At 33.7% G+C, this 11,333-nt stretch overlaps 1 protein-coding gene across 1 annotated transcript in view; it reads right to left on the reverse strand.

The window, feature by feature from the left end:
* The window catches only part of LOC116006491 (myosin-15), a 38,750-nt gene extending 29,882 nt beyond the window's left edge, over positions 1-8,868 (reverse strand). The window contains exons 1-12 of the mRNA XM_031246887.1: positions 8,534-8,868; positions 8,269-8,412; positions 7,228-7,373; positions 6,973-7,129; positions 6,557-6,615; positions 5,697-5,853; positions 5,188-5,337; positions 4,979-5,115; positions 4,048-4,194; positions 3,844-3,945; positions 3,475-3,532; positions 3,265-3,366 (exon numbers count right to left, since the gene is read on the reverse strand). Coding sequence (XP_031102747.1) covers positions 3,265-3,366; positions 3,475-3,532; positions 3,844-3,945; positions 4,048-4,194; positions 4,979-5,115; positions 5,188-5,337; positions 5,697-5,853; positions 6,557-6,615; positions 6,973-7,129; positions 7,228-7,373; positions 8,269-8,412; positions 8,534-8,662 — 1,488 coding nt within the window. The 5' untranslated portion in view covers positions 8,663-8,868. The remainder of the gene's footprint in view (positions 1-3,264; positions 3,367-3,474; positions 3,533-3,843; positions 3,946-4,047; positions 4,195-4,978; positions 5,116-5,187; positions 5,338-5,696; positions 5,854-6,556; positions 6,616-6,972; positions 7,130-7,227; positions 7,374-8,268; positions 8,413-8,533) is intronic.
* Positions 8,869-11,333: the final 2,465 nt, after the last annotated feature.

Here is an 11,333-nt window from a genome sequence, read left to right on the forward strand (position 1 = left end):
AATGCTATAAATATTCCGCCCCTTGCTTGTTTTTGGTCAAAAGATGAAATTCTTAATGATAGCTGGCTTTATTCGCCGATTTTCGCCCTAATAGCTTGGGGCACTGTGGGATTAACCGCATTTTATATGTTTCGGATTTATTTAATGACTTTTGAAGGACATTTAAACGTTGGTTTTCAAAATTATAGTGGAAAAAAAAATAACCCTCTTGATTCAATGTCTCTATGGGGAAAAAAGGGTTCAAAGCCAATTAACAAAAATTTTCGCTTTTTCACAATTGATGAGAAAGGGGAGAATCAAACCAAATTTTCTTATACTTCTGATCCCTTTGAATCAGAAAATACTATGTTATTTCCACAAATTCTATTGTGTTTTGTAACTTTTGTAATTGGATTCTTAGGAATTCCGAAGGAGCTTGGTTTCAATCTCGACATCTTAACCCAATGGTTACATCCTGCTATTTATCTTTTGGATCACACTAATTCAACAGATTTAGCTGAGTTCTTAAAGCATACGGTAATTTCCGTGGGGATTGCTTATTGCGGAATATTTATAGCATTTTTATTATATAAACCCACCTATTCGTCTTTCAAAAGTTTTCTATTAATTAATTCGTTTCATCAAAAAAGCCTTAAGAGAGTTATTCGCGACAAAATAGTCTTTGTGATATATGACTGGGCCTATAATCGTGCTTATATAGATACTTTTTATAAGAATTTTTTTGTTTGCCAAGTGCGAAGGTTTTCTCAAATTATTCGTTGTTTTGATTTAAGAATTATTGACCAAATATTTAATTGTTTTGCTTTTCTTAGTTTTATTGCTAGCGAGGGTATAAAATATTTAGGATATGCGAGAATTCCTTTTTATTTGTTTTTTTATTTCTTTTTTGTATCAATCTTTATTTTTCTGTTTTACAAAAATTAAGAAAACTCAATTATACTAGGTTAAAAAAAAAACTTACCCAAATTAAGTTCTTATGTTTAAAATGACTTAAATTGGGTAAGAGTTTTGTATTGGCTATCCGACTATAATTACAAGATTTATTTCTTTCATTTGTTTCATTAGTAGGACGCGAAAGTTCTCCTCCCCAAAGAGTAGAAAGTTCTAATTCAAAAATAGTAGAAGGTTCGAATCGCAAAATAGGAGGAGTTTCTTCTTCCAAATTACGATCAAAATATAACATCTTGTGATATTTTCTGAGTAGGAAATCTCTTTCATTCAAAGAATCATTGCGTTCGATCAGTACAAACTGAGCTTCTCTCAGTCCATTTGTAGTAATGTCCTTCCTTTTTCAAAGAACCCTCTGGAGCTTGTATAGTAGCTTGTGCTCGTTCCAAGGCAGCTGTATTTTATAAAAAAAAATCTATTAATTCTTTTAAATTCACCTTTTTGCGAATTCGCTTTCCAATATATCGGCTTTTTACCTTTCTAGTTCAGAGCTTTCTTCTCTAAAAGAGACTTTTTTATTTTCAATATCTCAATGATTCTCTCTAAAAAGGAATATTTATTATTTGATCCATATCCGGACATAAGAAGTCCAACGGGAGCAATACTTGAAGCGGCGATCCAGAAAAAAACCCCAATACTAAGATCGGCTAAAACAAGCTTATAACCAAAAGGAATTACTAAATAACTTAGAAAAACGGATATCACTGCTATGGAAGGTCCGATACGGAATAAGCGAGTATCCCCTCGAGATGGAAGAAGGCTTTCTTTCAAAAGGAGTTTGATACCATCTGCTAAAGCTTGAAGAATTCCTAAAGGACCCGCATATTCGGGGCCAATACGTTGTTGTATTCCCGCGGATATTTCCCTTTCTAACCAAACAATTACTAGTAAACCCATTGTGATTCCTAATACAATAGTAAAAATAGGGGCAAGTATCCATATGATCCCATAGACTTCTTTGACTTTTACGGATTCCAATCCGGAAAAGGAATGGATAGCCTGGATTTGTGTTGTATCAATTATCATTTCAACGATCAACTTCCCCCATAATGATATCTATGCTACCTAGTATCGTCATAATATCAGCCAATTTCATTCTTTTAACCACCTGAGGAAGAATTTGCAAATTGATCAAACCCGGTGGACGAATTTTCCATCTCCAAGGAAAAACGCTCTGATCTCCTATCAGAAAAATTCCCAATTCTCCCTTTGGAGCTTCGACTCTCACATAAAGTTCTAAATACACAGATGGAGTCGCAGAGGACCGACGAGCATATCTGGAAAGTCTCGCCGGAAAATACTGCCGGAGGAGGCCACACGCGCCGGCGCGTGAGTCAGAAGTCCGGCGATGGTGGCGGCGCGTGGCGGAGGAGATGGTGATGCTGCTTGCTGGGTCAGGCTCGCCGGAGACTATAGAAGGGATAGGTAACACCAATTTGACAAAAGAACCCACCAAAAGCAAGTAATTTGAAAAATTAGGGTTTCGCCTGAACAGTAGCATTTGTGTACTACTGTTCATGCGACTGAAAAACTGCAATTTTGAATTTTGAAAATACCCTAGGAAAGTAGGCTCTGATACCATGTTGAATTTGGAAGATGGAATGGCCTAGCGGGTGGAGAATAACAACCACCCGCCAGTTAAGCGGAAGCAGAGATGAAGAATCAAGTACTTGAAAGGTATAGAAAATATATGATTCTATACACATACACATAACTATAAGTAACTGACACCTATTCATAAACAAACACAACCCTATAGATAAACCTAACTCTTTATTTTTCAACAATTTCTTATTTTTATTCGAGCACCAGCTAACTGAAACAAATTCCTAGCAAATTATCACTTTTGTTCTACATAGGTGCACTCATCATAAATAGTCTGTCAAAAAAAATTTCAACTTCTTCCCTACTTTATAAATACTATCAATGTTATCTTCATGTTTCAAACTCAACAATTTGATGATGTGGCATTTGTATGATATGACACAAATATTGATTACTATAATCTCACATTTCCAGCAAAACACTGTTAATTTTGTTAGTAAACAGTAAAATGTCATCAGAGACGGGCAAGAACATCAGAACTGTTAACCTTGTCAAAACCAGATAAAAAGAGGAACAACACAGTGTTTGATAAGTGACATACCAACTTATTAGTATATTTGATTGTTGAAAACAGTTACTCTAAAAATTAAAAGCAGAGTTGAACAAGTCACTCAACAGAACAATTAAAATTTTAATTGAAGAAAAGAAAAGGGAAAAAACAAAACAAAAAAAAACCAAAAACAAAAAACAAAAAAGAAAGCAAAACAAAACCTTCTCTATTAGATCCAAAACATCTTGGTTGTCAATAAATTCAATGTAACTCCAATTAATTTCTTCTCTCTGATATTCCTCCTGCTCCATCTTGAATACATGCTGGAAAATTCCAGTAAAAAGAGTAAAACAGGATCAGTGACAATCAAGCTTACTGAAAGTATGCATGTCATTACCACATTAACAAGTACAAAGCACAGTCACTCTGACCTGATTGAAATGCTGTTGAAGCTTTTCATTTGCAAAGTTGATGCAGAATTGTTCAAAGCTGTTTCATGAAAATTCTAAGGAATCAATTAGTACACTGAGCACAAACCAAGGTCCTCTGAGCAAAAGCTTAGAGATGCATGATGTATTGAAGTGTTCAACACCATATATATGTACAACTAAGAAGCCCCTTCCACTTTCAATTCATATGTCCAAATTAACAACTTCAAGGACCCAAGCTGCAATTGCAGTTCACTTATCCAAAACACTTGCATTTATAATCAAGCAAAAGATCCAATTCTCAGGTTACTAAAGTTCATCTCAGCTGAGTTTAATAGGAAGTTAAACTCAGAAATTTTGACAAGAACAAACCTGTTCTGCTTAAAGCATTCAAATCCATATATGTCAAGAACTCCAATTTGAATTCTCGAATCAGGATCTTGCCCAACAGATCTATTGATCTTCTCAACAAGCCTGAAACATACGCATGTATCACATGGATTTTTCTATTAGCATATTTATATTTATTTAAAGACTGAAAATATAGTTTTCATATTGGAATAAAAGTTGACCTACCAATCAAATAACTGAGCATATATAGTCTTGGCTAAAGCATCTCGCCCTGCAGCAGCAGCAGCACAATCAAGGGCCTTAATTATGATCCCTTCATGGGTTTGAATTGATCGAGTACAAAGCGAAGTCACCAACAGATGTAAATCACACCTATCGTAAGTAAAATTTTCAAACCATTAAACCATCTAAATACAAGTATAAAACTACCAACACAAAACCAGGAGAGGTGGCAGGAGAACATTCCCCACCACCCCACCCCACCCAAAACACAAAACCAGAGGCTTCAGAAACAATATAAATTTAATGCTCAAATAATTTAAGTAGTGTCCACTTGTCCATACAGAGCATCTAAAGCACCACATGACAAAAGGAACAGTTAACAGTTCCAAATTGGAATGCAAATAAATATAACCCTATAACTAAAGAAAGTGAATGCCAAGGATAGAAAAAAAGGGTAGTTATAGCATCAACCCCCTTCAAAAGCAGACATGAATTGAATTCTTTTTTATTTTCAAGAAGAAATATGGAAATTATAATAGCCAGTTACTTATCCAAGTTGACAACATCAAAAATAACAAGGCTGCAAGGGGGCAACTTATGTGTTATGAATAAATGTTAGGTGAAGATGACAATACAACTAATTAAGAGCAAGAGAGTGAATGTTAGCACACAAATAATCAAAGCAGCCAAAAAAAAGAAAAACAAATCACCTATGTAATATCAAAATTCACAACCCCCTAGCACATTGCCCAACAATGTCAAACTTAAATTCTTCAGCAAGAAATTTACTCAGTAAAAAATTCAGTAGATAAGGAAAGAAATAGAATGATAATTAGCAATTGGGACAAGAGCAAGCTATAAACACAAAGAACGAAAAGGTAAAAGTATTTTCAAAGTAACGAAAAAAGAAAGGAAATCTACAAATGCCACCTACATAAGTAGATTTGCAGCCATTCCCAGATGAAAACTAGACTTCTGGTCTTTTATAGCTGAAGAATCATGCTCTTTTCCTGGAGAAAATTCTATGTTTCCAAGATGCAGAATGGCAGCTAAGGTCCGAAAGATAGCATCCTGATAAAATGAATCCATGTTAGCATTCTACAACTCATACCAAATTTGTTAGACATATAATAATTTTAGAACCTGCTCCTCATTACTGATTCCGACAACATCCATTGCCCTCCTTGTCTTCACATATTCCTCAGCATTGCTTACGCCATCCAAGTTGTAGGTCTTACTCTGATTCAAGTAGTGAAAATCGCTAGGATGGCTCAATTTGTACTTCTCAGCATCCTGAAAATGCATTTTTTTTGTATCAATAGGTGTAAATATCTGTAAAAGAAGTCTCCAGCAGCATTGAACAAAAATAATGATAGGTAACAACAGAAAATATTATTCAGAACTGATTGTCGTTCAATAATATCAGGCTAAACATCCTAGGAAAACATTTAGAAAACCATGAAGTACATAATACAAGTTTTATCCAACAAAAAGAAAAATAATAATTGAGCACATTAGGAGTACATGGAAATCTATAAAAAGAAGAAACAGCAGACAGATGTCCACTAGATTGTTAAAAGTTGAGGCTAACTGATAGCCACTGAAGTATACAGAACCACAGAGGACGGACTGGAGAGAGAGAGAGAGAGTACCATCCCAGATGCACACAACTGATAAAAGCAGTGATAATTTCTCTCAGGATCTGTTATCTGGACAACACGAGATCGCTCTAGAAGGTAAGTTCTAATTGCAGCCCCAGATATTCGACCACTTGCATCAAATTGGATCTCGACAAACTTGCCAAAACGGCTGTAGAGAGTAAGGGAACTGATGTTAATAATAAATACATTTTCCAGGTAAAAAAAAAAGCTTTTCCATTTTCGCATATATAAAAGTTGACTACAAAGAAAGATCATCCACAATCAAAGACTCTATCGCCCGATCCACAGAGAACAAGGAGGAATAGTTAGACTCTACACCTGACATTGTTTGACACTCAAATTGAAGTTCAAAGTAGACAAATCAAGAAGAGGAAGAGTTGTAGAAAGTCAGTAAAATCACCAGGTGAGAGGAGAAAGTAAGAAGTAAGATCAAGCAAGTTGTTATAATATTATTATGGAGGATTGCATTTAAGTGTTACTACTCTGTATCTTATTTAAATTAAAAGTTGACAGATACCTAAATAAATAAGGAAAAATAAATCCAACTTAAATTTCACTTTTGTCTTCCACCAATAATAATAGTCAACACCTCTTAGATAGTGTAGACTGTTAGACTGTAGAGAAACTTTTTACTGGACCTTTATCAACAGGAAGGCTTCTAAAAACCTGAGGGCCCCTCATTGCATAAACCCCTAATAATATAAAAGGCTAACATTGAATACAATTGAAAATCAATCTCATAATGAATAGAACAGTACATATGAAATCAGATCTAAAACAAATATAAATCAACAAGAATTTAAATAAAAAAATTTAAAAAAAATAATAATTTTTTTAAAAAAAGTTACTACCTCGAATTGTCATTTCTAACTGTCCGTGCATTGCCAAAGGCCTCCAGGAGTGGATTAGACTAGAACCAGGAGGAAAAACACATCCAAATCAATCTAATTCTAACACAAAAGGAAAATGACAACACATAATTTTATCAAAGAACACCATATAGAAATACAATGCATATTCCTCAGGGAATAAATACACCAATCAACATCATTTATACAATAAAGTTTAGCTATCCTAAGAAAACTTAATAGAGTTTGGCAAGCATTTTTAAACAACAGTCATGATAGAACCCTTTTGTAACACTTCCATGTATGTATATGCGAGTGTGTGTGTGTGTGTGTGTGTAATTATGTATAATAATTGTTTTTCAAATACTCATACTGGCATATAGTTTACACATTATAACCAACTGAAGCAGCAATGTTACCTCAAGAACTTGCTGCTCCACTGTCCTGTCATCACCAGCAGCACGACCACCAACATATGTAAGATACTGCATAATCAATTTTGTTGTCTCTGTCTTGCCAGCTCCACTTTCCCCACTAACCAATATTGACTGGCTTTGGCCCTCAGTCATCATAGCTCTAAGCCACAATAATTAAACAGACCAACCAACATCACTTCACCTAAAGCACAGTTGACGCTACTCAATTGCTAAAAGTATCATTTCAGCTTGACTCACCTGTAAGATGCATCAGCGACGGCAAAAACATGAGGGCTAAGCTCGCCAAAGGGAGCTCCTTTATATTGCTCCATCATGTGCATATTATATAGATGAGGAAGTTTTGTGAATGGATTGACAGCAATTAGAATGCTCCCCGTGTATGTCTATCATAGCAACAGAACAAGAATTACTTGAAAAATTGAAGCTCAAAAATATTTTGCAAGTGCTAAAAGTGACTGCATCTTAAATATTCGAAATTTTCATATCCTGTCATTGGAACATGAGAAAAGTCCACCAAATTTGTCAACTGGATATTCTTAAGTGCTATATTTAGAATTTTGAAAATTAGAAGCCAGATCAAGGGACAGAGAAGTATTTATTGCGCGCACGCACACACACACACATATGAAAAGAAGTTAAAAACGGATCCATTCAACTGTCAGCTGAAATGCTTATTGTAAAAAGGTCTGCACCGTCTGGGAAACTTATTATATATGGCTACTCAACTTCAAGTAAATAACAGTTGGCTTTTAGATAGAAACTTCTAAAAGTAAAATAGCAGCTTCAATTAGCTCCTAGCAAGCAGTCAGCTTTAATTCTCATAAACAAATAAGCATTTAACTCTTTTCCCTAAGTACCCAATGATCAATAACTTTCTATGTTAAACACAATCTCATGTCACAAAACATAAACACTTCAACCTACATAAATCCCATACCCCTTTAACATATATAAAACATAAGCATGGAACTCTTTTCTTCAAAAGATATAAACTGCTTAACCTACCCTATGGACTTTTTGTATCTTTTTACATATATAAGCTTACTAAACATCCAATTTTACCAAATACTTTTAACAACAATCACATAGATTAACAGTTTTCCACATTCACCTTCTAGCATTTCAGTGTTCAGCTTTCAACTAGCTTTTCAGCTAGATATGCCTAAGAGGGGCTTAATTCTCATAAACAAATAAGCATTTTCTCCAAGTACCCTACAGTCAGTAACTTTCAAAGTTAAATGCAATTTCACATCACAAACCATAAACATTTCAACTTACATAAATTTCATTAAGAACATATCTTTTCTGAAGATTGTCAAGCACTCCTGGTTCATTCAAATAAGTCAATTTGGTCATATCATCTACTCCGCCATGGTCTTCTTCCACGTCCCTGGGAAGCAACTTCTCCGGCAAAGCCAGTACCTAAATTTTAGGTCCAAATTCAATCTTTCAATATTTGCTACAATTACAGTAACAAAGCACCCCCAAACAACAGAAACTTGGCTACAAAAATCAACCCCAAAAAAACAGACATTTCACTTACTTTTTTCCCATTCTCAGTGAGGACTTGAACTTGCTTGCCGATAAAGTCGGTGACTTCAGCAGCAACCCAAGCCAAGTCCTTATCTTCAACCCAAACCTTCAGGCCCTTTCGCAGAGTCATCTCCTTCATTCAGCTATACCTCAATTCACATCAACTCAAAACCCCCCACCAGCTCTACAACCGAGCTGCACCGCTATAAAATTCAAGTTTTTCAGATTTTTAGCTTTCGAATTCAAATTTACAAACCCTAGAGAGAGAAAGATATGATAAAAGAAAAAAAACAGAAAGAGAGAGAGAGTGAAAGAGACAATTTTTTTCCAGCTTCCCGCCCTGAGCAAAATAGAGTACATGAAAATCAAAACTTTAGGCCTGGCGTTACGTACCGGTACCACTTTGTACTACTTAATTACCGTATTTATACTCTTCACTCTCTGTATACAATACGTACTTATGTGAATATATACTCATTTCAGTCAATCACATTCTTCAATACAAAATATTCTGTATTTGCGCTCTATGATCCTTTGCCAGTCAAAATATCAAGACGAGTTTTATTTATAACCCACATTTAAGTAGTGATTACGAGATTTTCCATAAATCAAAATATTTTATGTATTATTTTTAAATGTTATTTTTGTAATTCAACTTTTTAACTCGTAAAAGTCAAATTTAAAATTTACTCGTATAATAAAATGTTAAAGAAAATTAAAATATAATTAAGGAAATTTGTAATTTATGCCCTTAGAGTATATGTTAATTATCAATGTGATTACTGAATTATTACTTGTGTAAATATTGTCCATCAAATTTCAAAACGGTACATTTATTGCTCCAAATCCGTTTTAAAACATCACCATTTTAAACCCTAGGTCCGTAACGAGAGTGATAATATATATACCGTTTTGAAAATTGATGGACAACATTTACATCTCTAATAATTTAGGAGTCACATTAATAATTGACATATTATGAAAAGGTATAAATAACAATTTTCTCTATAATTAGGGTGTGTTTGGAAGCCCGGAAAATGATTTCCGAAAATCATTTTCTGGGCTTTGGGTGTTTGGCAACCCATGGAAAACCCAGTCAACGGAAAATGATTTCCGTTGACTGGGGAAAATAAGCCCTATATGGCGAAAATGACTTCTGCCAAATTTGGGTGGAAGTCATTTTCCGCCGAGACACAACACACACACACCAAGGCTTCCGGCGGAAACCAAAGTGCTTTGGTTTCCAGAGAGAAACCAGAGCACAATGCTCTGGTTTCCGCATGGTTTCCGCCGGAAACGGGGGAATTTTTTTTAATTATTTTTAAAATTATTATTATTATAAATTATAAATATTATTTTTAATATTATTGTAAATATTTTATTATTTTAAATAAAATAATAAAAATATATAATTATACATTTCTACCCATTTTCCAGAAAATGAACCAAACACACAAAGACAGTTTTCCAGAATGCAACCAAACACTGGAAATGAAACCATTTTCCGAAAAATGACTCATTTTCCAGAAGTCATTTTCCTGCTTTCCAAACACACCCTTAATCTAATCAATGAATCGAGAAAATGAAATAGGACGGACAAAATATAAATATTTACCATGCTTCACATAACAATGTTTTTGTGTATTAAATAATTTTAGAGGTAATTATATTTTTAATCATAAATTTATAGGTGATGGATCATTTTTAATCATTTTTCAAAGCATCCACATTTGGTTATAATATTATTGTGACATAACTATTTTTGGTCTTTTATCATCAAAATAGTTTAAATGTTGTTAAATACAATGACATTTTCGTCTTCAATTATGATTTTTTTCAAAAAAATACACTTAAAAATATAGCGGGTCAACCTACGTTGTATAAAAATGATTAAAATGTCATCGTATTTAACGACATTTCAACGATTTTGCTAACCAAAAATGATCATGTCACAATAATACTAGGACCAAATAAGAATATTTTGATTTTAAAAAAAAAAGAATCAAAGTGGACTGCCGCTTATAAATCTATGACCAAAATTAAAATTAACTCAATGATTTTATATCATACTTTTTTAGTAAAGGATTATTAAAGGGAACAAGCATGGTTTTGTAAAATGCATAATAAATTCACGGTATAATTATGTATATAACTGCCAATGACCTTGTGGTCCAGTAGCACAAAATTGCTCACTCATATGAGAGGTTATTGGTAGGGACGATATTGATCTTTTGTGCTTCAATCGGTTGAGAAAGTAGTTATGAGCAAATATTGCATTGTAATAGAGTCAGTAGTATTTTTAAAAAAAAATGTATATAACAAAATAGGACAGGATTGGGTGTATTAGCATTTATGTTGCGTTTATTCTAATTTTTCAATTTTCAAGTAATAACAATTTTCATTTATTAATTTTTATGCATATTTCAAATATGACAATTGTTCTGGTGAGATCACCATTTTCCATGAGTTCGTGTCGATAGATATGAGCCATTGAATATTTGAGATCAATGGCTAAGATTTCGCCAAATGTGCAAGTGAAGTGCACAATTGGTGAAATATAAGTCATTCATCACAAGTATTAAATGACTCACATCTATCCACACGGACTCATGGGAAATATTGAGCTCATTTGATCATGAGTCTTTCAAATATATATCATTTTTTTCAATTAGTAGCTCACTCTTAAATTTTGATATTGCAAGCATATTTTTTCCTAAATCATATACCAATGTAATATTAATGATGTTTGTAAAGTTCCATTTATTTGATTAATTTGTAACAAAATTAGTAAATGACTCACATATGACGAA

The sequence above is a fragment of the Ipomoea triloba genome, chromosome 15 (assembly GCF_003576645.1).
Source record: "Ipomoea triloba cultivar NCNSP0323 chromosome 15, ASM357664v1".
In the NCBI taxonomy this organism is placed as follows: Eukaryota; Viridiplantae; Streptophyta; class Magnoliopsida; order Solanales; family Convolvulaceae; genus Ipomoea; species Ipomoea triloba.